A 25,642-nucleotide genomic window follows, 5' to 3' on the forward strand; every position below is an offset into this window, starting at 1 on the left:
CCACTCTCATGTAAATACAGTCTGATGAAGCCTTCTTAATATTTCACTCTTCCACAGCAATGACTTTGGACTTGCTGATTTATAGAATTCTCTTCCTTTTTCACCCCCTCCAAGCGAAGGTCACAGCGATTTAAATCTTTGGTTACATTTCACAAATACCTTGAAAGTAGTCCATGGACCAAAAGAGTCTGCTAATCACAGGCTGACAAAAAAAAAAATTGTTATATACAAAAGTTCACAAAAACCATTCCAGAAACTAATAAATAAAACCAAACCATTTTCCTAAGAAAATGTATTTAATTTTCATTTTATGGAAATACATCTTTTGTTTTTATTTCCATGATACAAAAATGTTAAATATCAAACATTTTCTGAAATCTACCAATGCAGATCCATTTTTAAACAAATAAAGGGCTGGTGCAGTTAGTAGGTTTGTCACAGGTACCAAAAAACATTTTAACAAAAACCCCACAAGCTGGGGAAGGAGGAGGGAAGAAACAGATCAAGACTTAAGAGTGACAACAGCAACAGATGTGAAAACAAAGGAAAGCTACCTCCCACCAGGAAATTAATGGTATGAGAAAGTTGTCAGGTACAGTTTTTGAGAGGGTAAGGTACGTGTAAAGTCGGTATTTAGGTGAATACTTGCTGCACAGGGGGTGGAGGTTAGAGAACGGACAACTAAAGATTTCCAGATAAAGTAACTGGTAGAAAGCAATACGCAAAACTGCCGCTCTACCTGTTCCAAGAATGCTGACAGCACACTGATACTGCCTGAAAAATAGCTAAAGATTGGGAGATTTGTGGTAACTCCCCTCAAGCACAGGAAACAGCCTAGCACGAAATCATGGAGTGCCAGTTCTTTTTGTACATTTCATAGCCAGCATGCCAAAGTAGGTGACCAAAATACATTTAGTCTTGCTTCTTAAATCTAACATCATTTACGACAGCGAGGATTTCACATGATCAACAACGAATCATATACCAGTTAATATGCACACAAGTAAAATTGACAGTGATTGTTCAATAAACGGTTTAAAATAATTAAACTGATTTTTCAGGACACATACTGCTTTGTTAACACCACTTTATTTAAATAAATTATGGCTTCCAAGAGGTGTATTCTCACAACTGCTTTCAATCAATTCCACTTCTTAAGGCAGTTGTTTCCTACCATGTTTCAGGGACTTCAAAAATTCCAGTGGAACTAGTTGTAAGGCTTCCTAAAAGACAGTCATGAAAAATATATTAAAGACTTCAATATACAAACACTGAAAGGAATTAATGATTATTTGGGTTTATAATTTTTATTAGAAAGAGTATCGACTTTTCAAGCATTACATAGTGCGTTCATAACAAGAGAAAGAAAAGAGAAATTATCACTTGGGCAAATCCATAATTTGACACTTTTACAACAAAAAACTACTATTTCTTCTACTTTTCGAACCCCGCATCTCCTGAAAGTGAGACTCCTCATGCTTCAACAACTAGCAGGAAGCCTTTCAAATAAGTGATGGCTTACTCAGAGTATGTGGTAGAGTGCAAGGACTGCTAAGGGTGACTATGATGTACCCGTCCAAAATATTTGGAAGGGATTTTAAACACAGTCATTTTTCATCACTGTCCTGCCAAGTGTTACTGGAAAAAAACTCACAGTTAAATGATTCATAAATACAAAGCACCCAGAAAGCTAAAGGGCTTCATAAGTTCAAGGGCTGAGTAGATCAGCACCTGTCTGGAAACTCATTCCTTCACTGAGTTGTCTCAGAAAGTCAACACATCCTCAGGAAGTGTTCTAGAGAGAAAAGGGTTTCAGCAGAGCTGCAGCAGCCAAGTTATTTATACCAGGGGACGTGAAGCAGCAGCCTGTCTGGGTCAAACTGCACTCAACCCAAAACAGCATTGTGGCGAGCCAGTGAAATATTATCAGTATATAGAAAGTGCTAATTAAAGGGGCACAGATATTAGCTTTCAGGGCAGCAGGTAGGTTTATCAAAAGTGAATTCATTTGCAAGCAACAGAGACTGTCTGATGACACACATCTGGCAGGTCCAGCTACGTGCATTCGAGTATGCTATGACCCCATCCACTCCAGCTTAAAGGAAGATTAGGTTAACCTTACATTTTGTAAAGTATTGGATTTACAGGAAATCTACTCTTGAATCCTACTTCTTGATCTCCTTCGCTTTTGCTTATGATATGTAGAACACATTGGGTAACCTCAACTAGAATGTCACATTAAAAAAAAAAAGATGTTATGAACAGCTAAAAACTATTCAAACAGCTTTATTTTAAGGAAGAAAGTAAGCAAGTAAGAAATCAACTACATCCTGCTGGTAACCTCAACTAGAATGTCACATTAAAAAAAAAAATGTTATGAATAGCTAAAACTATTCAAAGAGCTTTATTTTAAGGAAGAAAGTAAGCAAGTAGATGTTATGAACAGCTAAAAACTATTCAAACAGCTTTATTTTAAGGAAGAAAGTAAGCAAGTAAGAAATCAACTACATCCTGCTTCCTTTGGTTGGTCTCAGGTGGACTTTTCTTTGCAGCTTTTTGGTTCGTTGGGTTTTTTGTTTGTTTTTTTACAATTTTTGTATGATGCAATCTTCAGTTTAAGTAACTTTTCCAGATTTCTGTGAATGTAGTGGAGTAAGTCACTGTTGCAAGTTGTTTTTCAACAAATTAAGACATTCAAGAAAACAATTTCAATTCTATTCAGGCCTAGGGTAACTCCAACCAGAACAGAAAACCGTGCGCATGAACATTGTGCTTACCTGCTGGAACCTGTTCTGTCTTGATCTTTTTGAACTTTCTGGCTCTCTTCTTACCATCTGGAAGAGATTCTGCACAGGAGTCTGTCTGATCATATTCTGGATCTTGGCCTTCTCCCTCTTGCATATCATCAGAACCAGTTTCTTCCTGAATAGGACTCATGCTTCTCTTCCCCACTGTACTGGTACTTGTAAAACTGAAATGTAGCAAAAAAATTATTACGAACAAGTCAAGAATGACTATTACATAGGTACTAATAGCTGTACATCTATTAAATGTTTATGAAAGTAGCAGAATAAACTGTACCACAGAATTATATTGTCTGGAAGATCTTTAAAATTCCCGAAGCTGGCTATCTAAGCCAGTCTCACGGAGATGAAGGCGTTCCTTCTTTGTACTATGGATGACTCAGGCTTAGCTGTTATTCTGATGAGATCACTCAACTCAGATGTAATTAAAGCTGTTCTCTACCCCTGCTAAATCTTAATTTTTATTCTCTCAGTTACGAAAGCTCTTGTAAAGCCTTCTCAATAGACACCAAGTTATACATGACAGGTAAGCCTCAAACACACATCTGACTTCATCCTCCCTCCTGGAACTGTATGCAGTTTTAAAAGCATCTCTACTCCAGAAAGGTAGAGAAAGCCATCAAGCTCCAATATATCATTAAATAAGGCATTAAAAGGAAGAAAGAGTGCTACCATCCAATGGGCTGGTAAAATAAAAATCACAAAATATGGCACTCTCATTTCATAGGCAGTATTTGAATGAAGCCTGAATAATACAGAAAGAAGATGAACTTAGAGCTCCATTTCATTCAGCATACATGAAAATAACACTGCAGAGATTTTTGTTCCACTTGAATGCTATTGTTAAGTGTCCTTGAAAGACAAATGACAATATTAAAATCAAATTAGCATAAGTATAAGAAAGAATGCAGTAGCAAAGGAGCTAATTAAAACAAGAGTTCCCATTATGAACTTCTAGATACATATCAGCTACTTAAATGTCTATTTTAATGCTCTGTCAGAACAAACAATTAAAAAAGGGTAGTTTATACTTACAAACCTTTATTTTTTCATTAAAAATTACACAAAATGACCGTATGCATCTAAGCCATGTTCTGTTCTTTTATTTAAATAAAAATTAATACCTAGTTATAGAAGAAAGCTTACAAGCTATTTTACTTTTTTTTTCTAGTTTTAGACTTACAAACCTTTATTTTTTCATTAAAAATTACACAAAATGACCGTATGCATCTAAGCCATGTTCTGTTCTTTTATTTAAATAAAAATTAATACCTAGTTATAGAAGAAAGCTTACAAGCTATTTTACTTTTTTTTTCCTAATCAGTAATAGCAGGGAATTATGGTGTTTCAATAACTTTTCAGTTAAAGGAAAGTTAAATTTGTCTGTATAGTTGCAGTTTTGAAATGGCATTTTTTCAGCTGAACATTCTGCAATTTAAAACAGGTTCTGAGATGTCCAAAAGCAATAAACAAACATGAAACATATGATGACACCTTATGCTCTTACTTCCACTTCAGGAGCACAAACACCATGTACCGTGATGAATAGCTGGCTTTTCCTCCAAACGTTCACACACAGAAGGCCGTCCGTACAAAGCATCGTTTTGAGTCATACTGCAACTACCATCAATAAAAACATGCAAGCCAAAAAGCTGGCTAGAACTGTTTGTCCTAAATACACACTTCAATATTGTAGCAGGCAAAAATGAGGTTTGGAAAGAAAAAAAGTCTACTGGAGAAAGAGCATTTAGAAAATCAAACTACTATATATTTTTTTTAAAAAATACTGTTTAGAAAAGTTTGTAAGAATTCTACTTTGGGGAAAGATACTCTGAAAAAAAATACATGAGGAGGAAAACCTTGGGAGCCATAAATCTTAATCACAGGATTTCTTAGACATATTATGAATACTTGGCTCTTGGAAGCCAAGTTCCACTTACTGTAGGTAGAAGCTCAATTTTTGAAAGGTCTTATGGCTAAATTTTTTTTTCAACTTAGACTGTTGGAAACTTATTGCAAATAAAGAGAAATAAGCTCTTGACCTTCAGTGTGCATTTAGCTGTGCACCAAAGTATAAAATAGAAATTAATTTTTGGCCTTATATTCTTCCTACAAAACCACTAAAAAAATCCCAGCAGCACAAAAATTTTTTTTAAAAAAATTCAATAATCAAGAACTGCTGATTTCTTGATTTTGCCCACAATATTAATTTTATTCTACATTCATTCATAGATTCTAGATGGCCACAGGTTGATTTTTTTTTTATTATTATTCTTTGACCTAAAATAAGATTTAAAGACTACAGCAACATTATTCATTCACCTCATAGCACAAGTATGGATATACAAGTTAGAGCACTACTCAGACCAAAATTCAGTTTCCTAATCATACCAGGTATTTTGGAATATGTCCGTATTTCTGTCTCAATTTCCTTACTGTGCTGAGAAACAACTGAAAGTGGAAGAACTGGACAAATTAATGGCTACCAGTAATTGTCCAGTTCAGACGTACTTCTTTAGGATCCTCAACTGTTTGGATACAACGAAACTTTTAAAGATTGAGACTTACATCATCCATTAACAAAGGTAGCATTTAGGTTTCAAAACATACATGTACTCAACAGTTATCCAAGCAATAATTGTTGATTTATGAAAGAATACATATGAAGGCGTTCTGAAATTTCTTTTCTATATTAGAATGGAGACTGTTCTTATTTTTTTAATAAAATTACTAACCAAGTTGGGGATGAGGGGAGGGACAAACAAAACACACCCCCACCAGAAAAGCTTATCGTATGTTGCCAGTTGGCAAATCTACTCAGTGAACACAATATAGGATTCACAGTGGTCCGTGATGATGGCAGGTGGAGTCCCAAGCCTCTTCAGTGACAGCCATTTCCACAAGGCCTTCTTCCCCAACCTCTCCCTTCTGTTGGCATGGAGTTTATCACCAGGTCCCTCGATATGGTTCTTAGAGGTCAAACCTGTCTGTCCCACACTCAGAATTCCCATCGTGACAAAAGCCATGAACATTTATTCGACAGCTGGCCAAAATAAACACCCGCATTTAATTTTGCAAACCAGGCAAATCATAAGCGCATGGAAGTTAGAAGAACAGAACAAGTTTAGTATATTTGTAACATGACAGATAACATTTACACAAAGATATGAGGTAGAAATTCTCTTTGCATTCACAAGACAGATAAAGCAGAAAGACCTCAGTGTTGATGTTATGACCATCTCCTTTTCGCTCTCTAACCAGCAGAAAACACACAACCAACCAACCAAAACCCCCAAACCAAACAAAACACACTAACACCCCCCCAAACACCACCTTACAGAAATGTAGCTTATGCACCCCACTGAAACTTGGCGGGGGGAGAGGGGCGGGAGAGAATGGCAGAATCTGCCTATGTTAATTACACAATTCTATCAACACTGTAGGACCCTTCCCATTCAAAGCTACACGAAGCTTAGTCTCAGATGACTAAGAAGCATGCTGTCATCATCGTATCCCAAACCTGTCATTAATGTGAGAGGGTAACACAGCAACATACTGTACCAGAAACAAAGCGGGCATCTCCTGACTTAATGTTGTCCTTAAATAAGTTTTACTCCAAAAGCTAAAAGCCATGTAAGTATCATCATTTGCCTTCCTGTTTCAGAAGCGTAACAACAACTTCATCAGGACTGCTCAAGATGGTGATTTATACCCTGTGCCAGTACTCTCGCCATGGAAAGTCATCCAAAAAATCAAGATGGCCTTTACAAAGGTATAAGGTATAATAATTTGTTTATTTTGGTTATTTTTATAAATGGTACTGCTACGTCAGGCTCAGAAGCTCTGATGTGATGTGACCTGCCATCCAGATCCCAGTAGTTTAAAATAGTCTAATCAAGTTTATGGCAATTCCCTCTGCTTTTACCTAGCTGTCTTGTGACAGCTGTTGTACCGCTACTGATTTATATTCAAAGAAACATGGACAGGGAAAAAAGTCACCTATTGTTAACAACTACCTGAAATCGCTAGACTTCTAATTAAAATGCAATAAAAATACAAGAGTTGGCAATGCAGGAAAAGTCTCACCTGTTAACACAGTAGTATCGACTCTGGGAAACATAAGGTGTGCATTGAGTTTTTAACCGTTTTCTCTCCATATCCTTCCAACTATCCTCTGTACATTTCCTCTTTGCCTGTTTTTCTTCATGTTTTTTCTCAACATATTCTGCGTATGTCTGGATCCTATAACTTTCGGCATACCTGCTGGTGTTTACAGCTACAGGGAAGAAAAGTGATGTTATACACAAAACACTGTTAAATTACAGCATTCCCTCTCTTGATAGAACTCATTTTAAAAAGCAGAAGGCAGCGAGCTACTTGTTCTGTCTATTTAAACAGCTTCTATTTCCACTGCTAGCGATTTTAAAAAAGGAAAAGCTGTACTCTCCTAAATTCATATGGTATGTTTGAATTAGATATTCAAAACTCAGAGTCAGACTTCATACAAAAAAAAAGTTAAATTGGTTAAATCTCCTTAAGATTTTTCTTTTAAATTAGAAACCATCAATTCTTCAGCTGTAACCCTCCTCCAGATTGCTTGTTGGCAAGGAAAGATTTCCCGGATTTTTTCCCTTTTAGTCTCATTACTTAACCCAGCAGGTTTATTTTGCAAGTCTGCCAGGAAAAGACGACATTTGCAAAGCCTTTGCCAAAACTCTGTTTGATTGCTGTGAAACATAAGCTTACATGAGCTGCATTTTTGGATGCACAAGATATCCGTGGAAGCAGCACTGAACTAATACCCAGCTGTTTCATCCTTGTATTTTTCTAATGTTTGGTCTCCTTTTAACTAAAAAAGATTGCAAGTTCAAGGTAGAAGGATTTCTGTCAACACAAAATTAGAATCACTTGAAAAATAAAGAAAAAATTTTCACTGCCTTCACTCAGCAACAATTTATGCTCAGCCTTTAGTTTGCAAGCCAAGCTCTGGCCTGAAGCCATCACTATAACAGATGAATCAGCAAATTAAACCAACTGTCAACTGGTGTCCACTGCTGTTTTCAGCCTAACTCACTGAAAGAAAGTATTGTAAACCAACCAGTAAACCAGTTCAAATACAGAATAAAACAAAAAACCCCAATGGATTGTATACTTAGGCTGCACCTTTTAAAATACAGTAATTGTAGCGGAGACAAAAATCCTGGTTTTATATACATTATTGTCCAATCTTTCTGTAGAAAGTTCAGATGTGTACCCAGCTTTCTGATTCTAGTTGAAGTGTTGTCACCTTGAATACAGGTATTCTGTGTTACCTGTAGCCGAAGCACTAGAAATAGCATGTGCCAACATTACAATTCGGAAAAGATGAGGAAGAGGTGTGAACTTGGGTTTTTTTCCTCTTTCAGAATCGATGGTCTATTCTGCCTATTGGCAATGCTACTGTGAATCTAACAACCTACAGGACCAGTCATGGCATATACATGCTGCTGCAAACATACATAAAATTGGGCAACAGCATTGTATGATTAATTTAAATCCCAGGAATAGATACCAGCAGTTATGATTAACAGCCTCATGAGATCGTTCCACTAACCAAAGAGACGTTACGCATACCTCCCTTCATACCCCTTGTATTTGTCTTGAACTGTGAAGTTACAGGATCTGTTTCTAAGAATTAGGAGTATATTTATTGCCCATGAAGTTATGGTGCAGGCATCATGAATGAATTAATAATGCTCACTGCATGCCAGCCGACATTCCTCAGGGTAAAATTTGTTTAGTTAAACTCAAGCATGTTTTTACTTAACTAAATTCAAACACATAGTTACCATGGATCATCTGATAAATAGTTATTTGTTAAAACACAATAACCATTTCACATTATTTGTTTAGCTATAAAACTAAGAGCCAAAGTTATGGCTCTTCCATTTTATTCCCTGACAAACCCAGACTGCATTTTAGAAAAACAAAAACAAACAAAAAAACCCCCAACAAAACACCAACCAAAGAAAACACCACACACCTCCTTATGCAGCCTTAAGATAATTTTACAATAAATTTGTGTAAGGGTCAGTATTGTTGAACAAAGGCAACCCTGCTTTCTTAAAATAAGGCCCGCATTTTATAGCGACCCGCTCATATTACGCATACACACACAACTATATGCATATACATATATATGTACATATATTTAATATAAAAAGTTATACGCTGAATATATTGCTTCCTGCATTGAACAACTGAAATGAAGGCATATGGAGAAGTCTAAGGAGCCACGCAGATAAATCAATCTTTCACGGTCTTGAACTGAAGAGCGGCTTCCTGTATAAGTTCAAAATACATTTTCCCTGACGCTTTTTTGGTGAATGCTGCCCATATTGCCAAAGGAAACAGTTACGTTGCTCTGCATTGCCAACAGAAATGTGTTGCTAGAATGCTCTGTGAATTCTAACAAACCAAAGAGAACTTATGGGGTTTATTTACGTATTTAAATCATAAGAGAGAAGACACATCTTTCTGTGAGAAACCGATACCACATGGCTGCATTCACTGCACTAGCTGCAGCCATGAAGTTCAGTTCCTGTCTCACAGAATAACAGTCACTACACCTTATTTTAGAAAAAGCATTTCTAGAGGATGTCATCTTCCCTAGTTTTTCGGCAATCTATTAAACAGGCTGTTTGTCGTGAGTGATCCAAGAGGAATGTATACAGAGATACATTTTCACCAAGTTCCTGCTGGTATGTGGAGCAAATCCTGACAGATGGCTGCTGACAATATTAACCCTCTTAATACACAGACAAAGTAAGTGAACTGTGTAGGTAAAACCCCCACAATACATAGATGAAATAAATATACAGAACTACACAGATTAAGGCTGCAATTTTAAAACTCAAGTTTATGAAATACTAAAGTAAAAATTAACCTGTGAAGCCTTAAAGTAACTTCTGTATAGATGCAGCGTTAATCTTACCTGATCATGTTCTACTTAAAACATGGGGCTGCTGCCTCAGTCAGATCAACAGTGCTCAGTTAGTGAGTAGCTAATTCAGTATTTTATTTTATTCTTATTTATTGTATGGTTCCAAGCCTTATTTATTGACTTCTAGGAGTATTTATATTGCATTTAAAACAATAAAAGTTTGCACATGCATTTTTTCGTGGTGGTCCGGTGTTTCAAGGTAAAGCTCATGAGCTCAAGCAGCAGTGCTATGGGCCTAGTCTATACACAGAAAGCAGAAGAAAAGACTCAGCATCCCAGATTAGAGGGTATCTTTTAAATTAACCCAAACGGAATTAAATTGTCCACTGCAGATAGCATTCAATCACAGCTGGGTTTTCTACACAGAAAATGTATTAACATACTCCCAAAGAAGCCATAAATCCAAACGAAACAGTATGTGATCACATGGCCATGGACTTCATTAATGCGTAAGCATAATTCACTTATATTATGTTAAAACATTAGTGAAATTGGCATTGCAACGTTAATGTTCTTTGGGGGTTTTTTCTCCCCCAGTTTTTTTTAATGCAATTTTCAGACCTTTAAGCATACCTGAACAATTTCTGCTGCAAGGCAGAAATTTTGTTAAATACACACAAAACTAATTACTCGGAGCAGAAATTTTAAATGCACTTCTGTAGCCTCTCCCACTAGAATTATGGCAATTATTGATTGTTGCTAGTGTTGACTCAATATAAAAAGCATTGGGCACACTCTCTGTTGGCTTCTCTCAGAATGAGATGCATGAGCTTGACAGAATTCTCACTAATTAGCCAATATTTCTACCATTTCTGCTCTTACCCTGCCCTTTCCTATTTGCCTTTTTCCCAGTTTAGTCTTTTCTGGATGAGTCCTTATCTCATATTAGCCTTGCAATCTATCGTAACCCTAAACATTCTTCAATATTAATTTCCCTGTTTCCTATTTTCTCTGGCAAGGCAGTACTCCTCCATGTTTAAATTGTTTGTCTCTACTACCACTAGGCACAGGTTTTTCCCCAAATTAACCAAGCTATGTGCCATTATCCATTTCTGGATCTTTACCCCAGGGTTTTTTTTTATGCAGGGTAGTCCTTGTCAAATGCATTTTTCTTTACTGTCAAACCAGTTTCTTCTCAAACCTGGTCCAATCACAGCCTCTTTGCTCCATCTAAACATGTAAACTAATTAGTTCCCAACCTCACCCCCATTCACTAGTTAATTTACATGGGTAAGACATATCCGTGAGACAGACAGGATTCTTTAAATCACTGCTCATCAACTCACATTAGCAAGGCAATTATATTTTGTGGAGTTGGATGTATTCAGAGCACCCTTTGCTAAAGCTTTCACTGAGATGAAACCTTACCCTGAAAGTAGTTTTCTCCTCTTTCAAGTGAAGTATCCTGCACAAGTCTACTTCTAAGAAAGTCAAACAAATATTTAAATTGTGACTGAAGGAAATAAAAAATAACTGCTAATTCAGCTACAGAAAGCCTGATTTGCTTGCTTTCTATTTTCCACAATAGCTGTGCTGCTGCACTGAAGCCCTTTTGCACATGCCAAGGTAACGACAGCAGACTTGCCCAGCATTGCTGAATGAAGTCCCACTTCATCTGCGTGCTTCTCAAGATCTTTGTCCTCAAGGAAGGTTAAAGACAAGAAAAAGCCTCACTGCAAACAGTTTATTTAAAATACCCAAAGCCAGGAGAGTTAGAAGCAAAAGGAACACGGTAGACCAGCTTATGCAAAGTGTCACACTGTAAGAGATCTGTCATTGTTTTATGCAAAGGCTAAGCATGAACACAAAAAATAATTATGTGAAAGACAACTTAAAGAAAAAAAAATCCCCTCCTCCAGCCCCCCACTCTCCCACTCCCCTTTTTTTAAATCAGGTAAAAATTAATCTTGAATTAAAAGCAAAGCTTTTCAAAGCAGCATGAAAAACCACCCCTGTATTTAGGGCACAAGACTGTCAGAATTTCACTACATCTCTTAGATACAGTTACACAAAACTAGTAATATGGACAAATCACATGTTCCAAATTCTGTTTTAACACCTACAAAGCTGAACAAAAAGGACATTGGAGAAAAAGAAACAAGCCAGATTCATTAAAGGGTTATCCTGAGCGCTTATGTGGAGGGGTGACTGCAGATCAGTCTTTAAATGACCTGCTGTTCAGTTCTGGAATTTTACATTAGTTCAATCAAATATTTAGTATTTTAGTCACTGCTGCAACTGAAAAACAAAGACACCTCCCAGACCTGAAGTGATTTTAAAAAAATTTGGTAGACTAGAACCAGTTAACATTTTATTCAGATTATTACAAAACTAAACTGATCCTATTTTTCTAACTTAGCCCACAAAGTTCTCTCATTAAAAATATGCAAAATAAATATGGTTTTTTTACAGTGCTTAGACTTATACATAATGCAGATCTGATCACCTTATCAATAATACACATATCAACACCAGCTCAAAGGCAGAAACATCTTTAAGAGGCAAGCATAAACGTATGTCTGCAGAACACACTTGCTTTCTATCATATTGTTAGACAGTTCTCCAAGGCTTTTTTATCACCCAGAAGATGCAGCTATATTTGTATAAACAGGTTAAAAAACAGGCCACTTAGTTTTTCCTAGGACCTTCACTTAAACACACAGCTCACTAAATCCTAAGTACAAATACTGACTTTTATTATCAAAGCAGTTCATTAAAGAATTTGGATCAGGAAATAGAATAACAGAATTGATCTTATGATGTATTTATTACGGGGGGTGGGGGGTGAGATTTAAGTCATTTTACAGTAAAAGTCACACAGTTTTTTTGGTAATTGAAGATGCTACAGTTTATCAGCTTGGCAGGCTGACTGCTTTCAGTATATGAGATTTTACTAACCTGATTTCATAAACATCTGCGAAAAGACTATAATCACCTGAGCTTTCAAACAAATAACTTGTTTCCTAGCATGCAGGCCACAGAAACAAGCCTCTCTGTCAAAGCAGTAAAAAAAGACACACACACAGCAGTGCCAGAAAGATTCGGCTTAAATATTCTGCAGACACTCAGTTCTTCCCATAATATGTAGCTGCTGTTACAAAAAAAAAAGTTATGGTGAATGTGTATGCCAAGCATTCAGAGCGCAGGTAAGCAGCTGAGGTGATAGTGCTGGGGAACTTACTGAGGCAGCACTAGGAAGGTTTTGAGCTTACGAAATGGCATAAACCACATGGTTTTTATTGAAAACAGTCTTGCAAGTCCTACTCAGAGAAACAAGCAATCAGCTTGAAAAGGGGGGTGGAGGGTGGGAAAGGCAGATATATAAACTTACAATGACCTGTAGATAATCTGCACATGAGGTCACCTGAATTAAAAAGTAGAACACACAACTCTTGCATTTCACCACAAAGAAAAAAAGTTGGAACAATTCCAACTCTTTATTCATTTCTTCCTTAGCCTACACCTCACACAGAGACCAAACTGAATACGGTTTTTCAGGTCTGAAATAAAAAACTTCCGACACTTCAGTTAAGTTGCTCCTTCACAAACATAATTTCTGATTGCACAACTCATAATACATTTTTTTACATTTAGATGAAAGCTTATTCCCTCCAATCTTGTAACGTACTCACTGCCGCATAAACAGAATCCGTCAAACCTTTGCCGGCGTGCTGGTACCACCGCTGACTATAATACATGCAGTTTACAAGTCATGAATGCTTCAGTGGTAAGAAACTAAGATGACACATACACAGGAAGTGCTAGCAATGCTCTCTCCAGTTACAGAGCTAGCTAAAATAGGGCCACATATATTTGGACATAATTCCTTACCGGGAACTTCTCACTAGAAGTTATATGGTCCTTATATCTATATACAGATGAAGAAAAAATGGCTCTTGCTGCTATGGAGCATTTCCTATAAGGAGGCTGCTGGTAAGCACTCAAAATCCTCTGCAGAAATATGTACATATGAGGAAGTATGATAAAGACACACAGAATGTTAATAAGGAATTAGATAGATGCACTGATTAGGCATCCAGAACCAAGAGCTTCTTTATTTGAGCTTTGTAAGGTACATTATGGTGAACTCAGTGGAGTTCAACAGCCAAACAAACAAAACAAAATAAACCAACTCTCCCAAAACATCATCAACAACAAAAACCCAAATTAAATAACACAACCCAAAAAACCCATACTCCTAAAAGATTATTCTTCATAACTGGAAGCAATATTTTCAGTAAATGCAAAGATGTTGGCCTCTCCCTTTGAGTTTTACTTAATTCTTGACTAATTCTTGATGATTTCTCAAGAGTGTTACTTATTCCATATTTTTCTTAGGATATCTAGATAATGTTTTGCTCTATGCTTTTGGTCAGCTTCTTACACTTGCAAAATTATAAATAGTAGAATACCACTATTTGTCCTAATTACGGGAATTAGGAATGTGGGTTCACTAGAAGTATTTATGTAATCATGCACAACTTTTTTTCTTTGAACTAATCCCTCTCCTAAAATCCAAATCAAAATGCAATGTATGTACAAAAATCCAAACCCCAAACCAATGAACTTTCAAGAAAAAAGTACGTCTATTTCCTGTAGAACTTATGACCATTAACTTTTTTTCAAAGCCAAGCTCAAAAGTTCAAAAATTAAGGTCTGGAGAGACATTATTAATACACCAACGGTAGACACGTTATCACTCCAGACTGCCAGGAGACGTATTTTGCATGCGTTCTACAATACACCAAAAGGCATTCCACCACAGGTGTTACTTGTAAATGTAAACCAAATTAAAAGTGTACCAGTCCAAAGAACATCTGAAGGCAGAGACCACAAAAGTGTTTGATAGTTCTGCTTTGTGCAAATTAACAGGAAATAACCTCAAGTGAAGAAACTAGCATTACTCTACCTACAGGTTCAAGTACTTAGAGGGTCATGGAATGAAACAGAACTCTTAACCAAGTCCAGTCTGGGTTTGTTGGCTTTGCTGCAACACGTGCTGGTACTATAAAAGTTTAGTTCCTCCTATAACATCTGAACTAAGTCAGTGGTTTTGCCATTAGAATCCCAGACCCTGTTGGCTCAGAGCATTTTACAGGAGCCAGCTGAAGTCAAGTCTTCAGGTTGAAGTAAATTCAGAAACACTTACCGATCTGTACTTGTTCTGGCTGGCTCAGTGATACAAATGCTGATGTATCATCAATCCATGAAATCTGAATGTTACCTAGAAAGGACAAAATAAATGACTATGATTATTTTTATCTTAGGCTCAGTGACAGACTTTATCTGGCATGCCGTGATATAAAAAAAGATGGTCGACTAAGAGTAACTTCACCTGCGAAGTGCACTGTAAAGGTGCGTACTGCATACACCGTGGTACATGACCCTGGAATTGTTCAGAAAGCAGTGACTGTTCAGGCTGCACATGCATCCTTGTATACCCTCAGACCCACCAGAGAAAGGACCAAAGAGACAAGTCTAATACCTCTTTCACTCCCAGAGTATTCTTCTGCTTCTTAACTTTTTTTAAAAAAATCTTTTAACAATTCAAGTAATCCTGGGTTGCTTTTTTTTTTTCCCCTTCATGTGTTCTATATAATTCTACAACAAATTTTTTTCCTGGGAAATTTCAGCTCCATACTAAACAGCAGCTCTTTGGGTTTTAAAACCTATCCATCTTTCTAACTGCAGCATTTCCTAAAGACAGGCAGGGGGGAAGACTGATCACCCAAGTGGACAACTCCAGTTACTGCGACACACAAACTCTGGTTTGTTTGGATCTCACTATACACATTTCCTGCACGTGCAGTGAAAACTTAATGTGAGTAAATACGAGGACAAATGCACAAAATCATGGACCTCATTTGGAGGCTGTTACAATGAAACAGTGACTAGAAAGAAGTTCCTCCATTCATGAAGCAGTTAGTGCATTTTCTATGTGAATGGCTTAAAATGTCACTAAAAGAGCTCATAAGCAAGCAAAAGCACAGGAAATGATTCCCATTCCAGACACAAAGTCTTATTACATCTCCTGTCCTCATCTAAGTGCTCTACTGTTAGTACAATTCAGATACTGAAAACTGGTGCCATTTTTTTCAGGGAAATTAGGAAAACATGTTATATATATAATGTCACACCACTGTTTAACCTTCAGACATTATAAGGTTAAAAACAATGATGCAAAATAGCTTAAAATAAATTTTATTTTCAGATGTTTAATCTATTTCAATCTAATTTAGCCTACAGGTTACAAGGTTATAGAAGTCTCTTCTGAAATGGAGCCAGATAATAAACATATTTTCTAATTATAAAAAATAAAAGCCTAGTCAGATTTAGTTTGCGTGCTATACATTTGAGTAGTCAGCTATTTAGAACTTTCGGTTGTATTCATTTTGATCACTGCCAAAACCATAATGAATTCAGTATGGTTTCTGACATTTCCCTACGCTAAAGGGCTAAGGCTGCTATTAAGAAGAGCCTACACAGAGAAGACAAATGTTAGAATTTCTTTAAATGCTTTGTAGGACAAATAAATGCAATTTCTAATAATTCAGTCTTTGAAGAACATAGATGTTTGCTGCCTGTGGGTAAGGGTCTTTAGTGCAAGGAGAATTGCCTTTGGCAGGACACTTAACATTTCATGACACAGGAAAAGCTCAAGCTGATCTGTGATTGCAACTCAAAATTGTAGTGCATTTGGTAGGATCCTGACACTGAGCTTCCTTTAAATCTTAAAACTGCACAATTTAACACTGCTCCAAGAGCATCAACAAGTTATTCCTCTGAATTTGTGTAACAAGCCCTCCTTTTTGCATTGCTAATTACGGAATTTTCTAAACAAATAATTTGAGACATCTGAGACCATACTCTTCTGTAATTCTTCAACATGGAAGTGCTGTCCAGATTGTGTCCCTTTCCTATATATGTGGTCGGTAAATTCCGTATCTACCCTGAAAAGACCAAAAGAAAGATCAGAAATAAAAATTCTGATCTTGCAATTGTGCCCTCATAGTAAAATATCAAAGAGGATCAGTGATGGACTAAAACCTCCTGAAGGAGTCCAGCTACTACTCAAATGGACTTTGGTGCCCATATTTTCACTAAGTACCAGTCAAAAATTAATACATAAAACCCCAACCTATTGACAGCACATCATTTCAGTATCAGATGATTAGTCATTGTTGCAGAAAGGCTGCTACACTCTGACTTGCCTATTTTAGACGATTAAAGGTTTCAACACCTGCCAACACATGCTGCCTTTATACTCAGATTTATACATATTAAAATTATAACTTTAAGAACAAGTCAAACATTAAATAATCAACATTGAGCTGCAATCTGAAAAGAACTGCAACAAATGCTCTTATGCAATTCTTCATGCTTAAAAGACTCTTTCCAGAATACGTCACATTTTGTTATTATAAAGAAATGAGAATTTAAGAGCGACAAGATTAACAAATTAGATCTTACAGCAATATTGCTAAGCACTCAGTAAATATCGTGTATTTCAAAAGTATGGTGAAAGGGCAATAAAGATCTGACAAGGAAATGCATCTGCACTTGAAGTACAGTATTTAGCAATCAACCTAGCTGCATGCCAGCTTACTGCCAGACTAACCCAAATAAGCCATATACAGCAATGTAACAGAATACCAGCTCTAGACAAATAAACAGATTTCTCTCCCTACACTTCTAGAAGAGATCAAATGTCTTCAATATTTGAAGAACACTATTGTTAACCTATATGACCCCTTATCTATTTGCTACTACATGCAACGTCAAACAATGTCTCTTGCTAAAAAGAAAAGTAATATCAAGAATTAACTGAAATAAAACATCTTCACCCAAAGGAAAAATCTGATGTCTTGCTTCTGAGATGAAGGTGCAAAGTAACATTTTTTTCTATAAATAAATTTGAAAAATCTCTCTATATAAACACAAACATGCAAACAACATGAAAATCTGCAGAATAAAATTATACTTTTGAATTATGTAATTCAAACAGACTTTCCTTCAGTTTTTATACTGCAATGACCAGAAAGTTTCAAAAGGCTTCCACATAAGAGACTAAGTAAAGTAGAACAGCCTTCAAAAGGAAATTTTAAGAAAGATGCCTATGCATGTCTATGGGGAAGATACAAGAACAGAAAGGTATACAGGGAGGATTCACTATTTCATTAGACAACAACTAAGGGACATCTAATAAAATACACAGAACTTTTAAAACCAAAAGAATGTTTTACATAATGCTTAATTGCAGTTAGGGGACTGCCTGCAAGTGCTGTGAATGATAAGGATATATATGAAATAAACAATGATTTTAGACCAACTTACAGAAAGCTGTGAAAGGCTCAAACTAAAAGATACAAGCCTGACCTCTAGATCATGAGTCCCTAGGTTGCAATTGCTAGAAGGCAGGAAATTTTTACTTTGCCTCTGTTCTTCTACACTTCCTACTAACAAGTGTTAGTGGCAATTAAACACTTAGAATAAGGACTGTATGGACCTTCATTTAACAAAGAAGGTAATTAATATAGTTCATTTTCTTAAAAAAAAATTGACCACACTGACATTATGATATAATTGATAAGTTTCTGAACACCAACTGCATCAGACAATAGAAATAGTTGAAGCTTTTGTTCTTCAAACAAGGGTTGAAGCATATGTTAAACGAACAACATTTTCCTGGTGAGTAACTGAGAAGGGTTAACAGACTTTCCACCTTTCTGGCAGGGAGATAGAGCACAAACAAAGCAAGAACAGCTGGAAACATTAGCATGAAAAGAAGGAAAGGCCAGAAGTGCACAGAGAAAAATTAGATTAAAAATTTAAAACCCCCACAACAGAAACAAACAAAAATACCCACACCAAACAAAAAACACACACACCCCACAAGGAAAACCAACCCCACACCCAAAAAACCAACACTGAAAGCTCATGTCTATATGAACATGAGCTCAGGAAAATACTTCATATATATACACCACATTCTAGAAGTTTTCCTTAAATTAGACTGTTCACCTTTGAAAGGGACAGTTTTCAAGCTCCACCTTTTTCGGTTGTTTTTGTTAAACTGAGTTTGCAGTACAGCAGTTAACAGGAACAGACGTGATAGTGCATGGAACTCTCAAATGAGTCTCAAAAATGTATTTAAAAGTCACATGAAACTCACCTGTATATTAACTTGGACTACTAGAACAATATTTAAACACGTGAAGTTAATTTATGCATCTTCAAGATCACTATGACTCCATGAACTACATCAGCGTTCACCTCCCTCTTGAAGACAACTCTCACAAAATACAATGCACAGATTTGACTCCACTCCCTTGGAAAATTTTTAAGTAGTAGTTTTTACAATACAGTGTGTGTTTTCATTAAAGCCCAACAAAGACATTCATTTAAGTAGAAGCGAGGGCTATACGCAAAAGCTGTATTCCAGAAATACTATTTTAACATCTTCATATTTCACGAGCATGACCAAATAACCTACATGAATAAGAAGTTAAAGAAATTAAGTGTTCTAAGAGACTGCATAGTACTGCAAGTACTTGCCCAGTGAAATTACATTCACACGTGAGACTATAAAAATGTCATGCATGAACAGGTGTCCACTTGCTATGCATGTAGTACTGAAAGACTCAAGAATCATGAACACCTCTTCCAGAGTAGCACGTGTAAAACAGTCCCAAGTTTGACACTGCAGCCCTTCAGCTGTTTCACTGCTTTCACTAGAAGCTTCATGGAAGATTACAGCTCTGCTTCAATTCTGCTAAAACAAATTCAAAATATTTTTTCTATAAAGTCAGATTAATGTTGTTATTTAATTTAACTATTAAGTTTTAACCCAGGTAAAAGCTTAATTTAAAACATTTTTGTTTAATTGGTATAACAAACTGGGAGAATTCATGTCTGTTACTGCTTTTTTTTTTCCTTCTGGCAAATCATTTACTGCACACTGCACCATACTGTGTCTCTGTCCAGCTACAACTGAAAAGGCATGGGTACGCCTAGAATTTTGGAAGGAATAATCCACATTTTGCAATACAATGGTAATAATAACTAAAACAAAATATAGATTAAGTACTACCCAAATACCATGAGTTTGTAAATCCAGGTATGAAAACATTCAGCTTTGGAATCTGGAGAAGTGAGATAAAAGGGAATGGCCACTCTGAATGGTATTTTGAGATGTCTGAGTGTGACCCCTGGTGGTAGTGACCTGTGCTTGCGTTTCACACCAACACCAAACCCGAGCAGTTGGTAAGAAAAATTTTATTATAAAGACTCAGACATAAAAAGTCTATGGAAACGACGTCCAAACTATGCGGTTTCTTACCCCTGTAACAGCAACTCTAGAAGAATTTCAGTAACCTTCTACATTCTCACATTTTAGATTTCCCAACTGGGGATATTAATCCTACCCAGTATTACACTGGTATCTTGCTACAGGACAGATCAGAAAGTCAGAAGCAACTGAGTGAATTTTATACAGGTCCAGAGACCCTGCACAAACTACCAAGTCACAGTTCTGGGTGAAGGGGAGAACAGCATCATTCCATAAACTAGTGTGGTGACCTGCAGCAAGCACAGAAGTGAAGAGACTGACTACACCACGGGACTTCTGTCCTTTCACCGGTGATTAAACATCCTTATTGATACCACAGCAATTACTGGGCGGTTTCAGGTTCACCCTGTGGTATGCTACTTTGAAACAACTGCAGTACGCTGATCAAGTACTGGCTAAAGACATCTCTTCATTTGCCCGTCTCCCTCCAAAAGGGGAAAGGTCCATTCCATAATATAGAGCCAGCTAGCCACTTACCTGCTTAAAAACACATGTAAAAATATATACTTTTTACAGCAATTATACTCCAGTGGACAAAATTGGTTACTGGGACCTAAAGTAAGGCTGGTGGCAGAAAAAAAGGGAAACTATAGTCCCAATTTTTAGAAACAGGGAAATTAGAAATTCAGTGCTCTACTTAGAGCTGCCAAGACTAATGTAATGTAAAGCAAAAGATTTTTTTTTTTTTTAAATGAGAAAAGGATCCCCTCCCGTAAACATTCTGGTAACAATGTAATGTAAAGCAAAAGATTTTTTTTTTTTTTTAAATGAGAAAGAGATCCTCTCCAGTAAACATTCTGGTAAACAGCTGCTTGTTTGTTTTGCTTTTAGAGCAATTTCCCATTAAAATCCTCACTACAGAATTCGAGGAAGAGAAGATGCCTAAATGTCTATTACGTGTCACATATTGAAAGTAGCTTATTAAAACATATTGTAAGCAGGTATTTCCGGAAAATCATGCAAAAGATTATTTTAATGAGTGTAGTTTTAGCTTTGCATTAAATGTTTTAAGAAACGGAAAGAAGTTACCTCTTAAAAAAAGCACCCCATAAAAAAACCAAACTTATTTGCAAGCCCGAAAGATCTCTTCCGAAGCACCACCTTACCTTGCAAGAAGAAACTAGAAACTAATCTGCAGTAAAAATCTTGGAAATAATATCCAGCAGAGGTCTGTAGGAAGGATCATTCTTGTTCTGATTTAGGGACACAAAGCATAACCTCCACTTGCCACTGCAGGAGTTACGTATTACATACTGATATTTAGCAGAGGAACACCAGAACCACTAGTCTCCAGTCATTATAGCTGTTTTGTTGTTTCTTCTGACTTAAATGGTGTTCACAATCTTGAAATCAAATTGGCTATTTTCGAGCCTGCTTGCCTAGACTCACACAAAGGCAGCTTCTGCCTTTAAGCAGACTACAGGATGTACCTTATTCCTAAAACCTTGATCTGCCTTTCACAGCAATCCCCATTCCCTTTACCCACCTATATAAACTCTTACCTACTCCCAAGAAAGGCTGTAAAGGGAAGGATCAAAAGTCCGAAGTATTCAACAAGCATCACAAAAAGATTTCTAAAGAGCATTTAATCAGGGCAGACATTTTCAGCACATCATTACAAAGGAAGTCCAGAGGACGCCATTCAAAAACTACAAAAGATAATTCTTCATTACTTATACTAGGAGTCAGCCTGTATCCACCCATTAAAAATTACAAACAAACCAGGAGGTACTTGCTAATGAGAAAGAGAGGTGAAAAAAATAGGTGTAAGGAAGGATAGATTATATCACTCACCAAAGGCACTGAAAAGCTGGTAAAGGTCGCTAGTCTTCCATTCTTTTGGAAAAGTAACATGAAGAACATGATCTCGTTTTGGCTGCACTGTGAAACAAAAAGGCATTTGTTAAAATAATAGTCACTACTACTATCTTCAGAACATCCTGAAAAAGTTACCCAATACAATCAAGACTGTTTTTATTTCTTACTTAAAAAAAAAAACAAAACAAAAACCCACAAAACCAAACACAAAACCACAGGCCGAGATCTATGAAACTACATCAGGCACCAACAAAAATGGGCCTGCAATTCTGCAATTATGCATGAAACAGACCTACTAAACCCTACTAGTTCATCTGTATAAGAAATTGAAACAGTATTGCATGCAGTGGGAAATGCCCACAAATCCAGGCCTTCCTATTCTGTGCACCAAGTTCAAGGACAGAAGAAAAAGAAAATATGCTCCACCTCTAGCTTTAAAAAATTCTTAGCAATAATTTAATGTTGCTGACTTTTTGTCAATAAAAAAAAAAAACTTACTATGAAACCATGTTCAATTCAGTTTTCATATAACATCAGGTACAAGCTAGAATGTACATACTGACACTTTCTTTTTAAATTAAAAATGACACCAGGAAGAAACAGTATACCAAAGCCAAAAATCTAAAGAAGTGCAAAAAAAGTCCTTAGTGTACACTGAACACAAGAGAGAGAGAGAATTCAAGTCAAACTGCTGGACGAGTTAAGAGCACAGCAGAAATTCTCACTATGTATCTGCCTTACTTTTACACGCCTCCCCCTGCACATCAGGTTCTCTCATCGCCAGAGGCAGGCTACTGAACCAGACAGACCTTTGACCTTGCCCAGTAAAGATTATTTGTACGTAAGAAATCACCACAACATGCATGCAACTGAAGTTCCTTTCATTAGATAGCTGAGCTTTTAGAACCTCTAAATTCTTTTCATATATTTAAAAGCAGCAAGTGGAATACTATATTTTAAGGTGCAAAGATACTGAATTGTTTTCCATTTTCATATGAAACTATTTACAAATCATTAATTGAGCCTCTCCACAGGTACCTGCAGAGATCGATGGTTTTATTTACGACACATTGCCAGATCTTCCCTTGTCGGTTTGTGTTTGATGTTAGACAGAGGCTGAACCATTGGAGTGTTCCACTTTAAAACTTACTGCTCCAATATGTTAAAGGTAACACAAGGGTTAACAACACACAGTGTTATATGATCAGATTTTATCTTGACCACACAGAAACACTCTAAAAGAACAGAGCAAGAGTTTCTCCCTCCTTTGGGTATAGTGATAGAGGGACTGATTTTCATCTTGGTGAATTACCCTCCTGAATTTTGTTGTGATACAAACTTTTCTAATTTCTGATCTCCGTTGCTTTCAGCATCAAGATAGGAGAGTATTTCAAGGTGGATCTCATCATGTGTGTCCAAAACAGGACCTTATAACTGCACTATCCAACTTTCATGTGTACTTGACCCCATTATACAAGGGCAAACCTGTCAGGGCTTTTTTGCCACATCTGGTTAAGATGCAACTTTGCACTGTTTCCTGATGAAAGCCTTGTGCACTGTTAATTTCATAAATGCAGCTAAGAATTAGCAATTACTACAATTTAGTTATGGCTAGTAACTACAGCAAGCAGTAGTGCCCTGGTATGTGCTTTATAGAAACAAAATAAAAAGCATGTTCATTTCTAAGGGTAACTCTAGTCCAGAAGTAAGGTTTCATTTTTTGCATGAATTTGAGAACTGTAGCTTTCAGCAGCTACAGTGCTTTCTGAATAGACAGAACACATTATTATGTGCTTTGATTTTAAGACTTCCTACCCCTGTCCAAAGGTTTAATGAAATTTTTATTCCCAAATAATTTTTAACATGTTGCATAAACCCAACGGAACACCAGTTACTCAGAGGCTTCTAAAACTCAAGTTCCTAACCAAAATACGTCATGAAGATAGGACAGAGATTTCCAAATGCATCTATCTTCTAAGAAAAAGACTGCAGCATGAACTCAATTATAGTTTTGAAATACTAAGAAATCTTCATGAAAGCGCCATTATGCATATAACAACAATAAAAATAACACAGTTGTAACTCAGCATCTCATGAACGAAATACTGAATGCTTAACGAAACCAGGGGAAAAGAAGTTTCATACAGTTTCTTTTGGGTAACTGTTTTGCTCCACATAAGAACATAAGGTTTTCAGACGAAAAAAAATTGGAAGCCCAGAACATGACCCTGTGGTAAGCTGTAACATGGTGTCTAATTAGTTGGTCAGCAGAACCCATGCAGCTTAGAAAAGGGTAAACTTCTCATCTGTCTGATCATATCAGCTGAAATAAAACTGGTATTGCAGACAGGTATGCAGGAATATAGCCTTTTCCAGATGAAACAGTATTAACTGAAGTGGCCTCCAGCCACTTGTGATTTAGTTCCAAGTGCTTTAATCTGTTACACTCGGAACAAGCCCTGTTAGCATGAGCTTGTCAGAAAGCCCCTGATAACAAATTATTGGTTTGTGTGAGCACCTGAGCATCAGCTTGGAGGGAGATACAAGTAGCTAAAGAAAGAAATCCCTTCACGAGCACAGGTGAAGTCTTAATTCCTTGAATCTGCTACTTCAAAACCCAAAAAGGACACAAACTTTAAGCACCAGAAATCACTTTTTTTGGCACTATACAAGCACAACACAAAAGCCTCACAAGTTAACAAGCCAGAGAAGATAAAGTCATCGCTGTATCACCTACCGAACAGCTACCAATTCAAAAGGGTATTTGCAATCCAGTAGCACAGAATTGTAACTGTAACAACTCCAGTTTGAGATAACAGCCTTTTTCTACTGAAACTACTCCTAACCCTCCAGTATCAGTTTATTCTTAAATTCACTTTGAATCCTTCGTTAAAACTCTGTACCTTCTACTCGTTCAGGTGAGAAATATTTGATTCATATTCTGCATTGCAGTCATTGTGTGCAGCAACTTCATTCTTTTTAAAGAAGTTTTTAATACACAGTGACGAAAGAAAATGAGAAAAGTCACTATCACATATTCAATACTAACTGACCTAGCATATGTTCCTGAACTCCATTATTTCTGTAGCTGTAACACTACAGGACAAACAAACTGACAAACATAATAAAACTTAGGACAGTTACCTAGTCAGCTGCACCTTGCTTTTGGGGGTTTTTAAATAGTCTCCAATTATATCTACCACAGAAGTGAGGCTTTATTCTTTGCACGGCTTTACTCCTCTGCAAAAATGTTCCCCCCCACTCCGCAAGACAACAACCAACCACATTATTTCCTCAACCTACAGCAGCGTTTAAATCTCAGAATAGAAACAAACGTTTCTAAAGCAGCCAGCCAAACATACCACCCTAGATGTACTTTCAGTTTTGAAGCTTAGAAAGTCTCCCTGGTTCAGATTCTGCTGTAACATCTGCATCCGTCTGTTCTACAGGAATGGCTTTCAGATAAAAAAGACAAGATTTTCAGAGGCAGACTCTTTTTTGCCAACTATTCCTGGCAAAGTATCAAAACAATCCTGTAAGTTGGCTAGCAAGTAGAAGTGGCATCTTTACAGCTTTGGCATTCTTTCAATGACCCAAAGTATTTCTCCATTCTTCCACTCTACATCAAACACTTGGGGAAAAAGGTATGCAACATAATTAGACAACCATCCAACACATCTGCAGAGCCAG

The 25,642-nt window shown here is 36.7% G+C and overlaps 1 protein-coding gene across 1 annotated transcript in view; it reads right to left on the reverse strand.

Moving 5' to 3' along the window:
* Positions 1 to 277: 277 nt before the first annotated feature.
* PARN (poly(A)-specific ribonuclease) overlaps positions 278 to 25,642 on the reverse strand; it is a 47,990-nt gene continuing 22,625 nt past the window's right edge. The window contains exons 19-23 of the mRNA XM_010145638.1: positions 21,929 to 22,015; positions 14,936 to 15,010; positions 6,891 to 7,080; positions 2,778 to 2,971; positions 278 to 1,223 (exon numbers count right to left, since the gene is read on the reverse strand). Coding sequence (XP_010143940.1) covers positions 1,171 to 1,223; positions 2,778 to 2,971; positions 6,891 to 7,080; positions 14,936 to 15,010; positions 21,929 to 22,015 — 599 coding nt within the window. The 3' untranslated portion in view covers positions 278 to 1,170. The remainder of the gene's footprint in view (positions 1,224 to 2,777; positions 2,972 to 6,890; positions 7,081 to 14,935; positions 15,011 to 21,928; positions 22,016 to 25,642) is intronic.

Source organism: Buceros rhinoceros, unplaced genomic scaffold (genome assembly GCF_000710305.1).
Source record: "Buceros rhinoceros silvestris isolate BGI_N320 unplaced genomic scaffold, ASM71030v1 scaffold1981, whole genome shotgun sequence".
NCBI classification, from domain to species: domain Eukaryota; kingdom Metazoa; phylum Chordata; class Aves; order Bucerotiformes; family Bucerotidae; genus Buceros; species Buceros rhinoceros.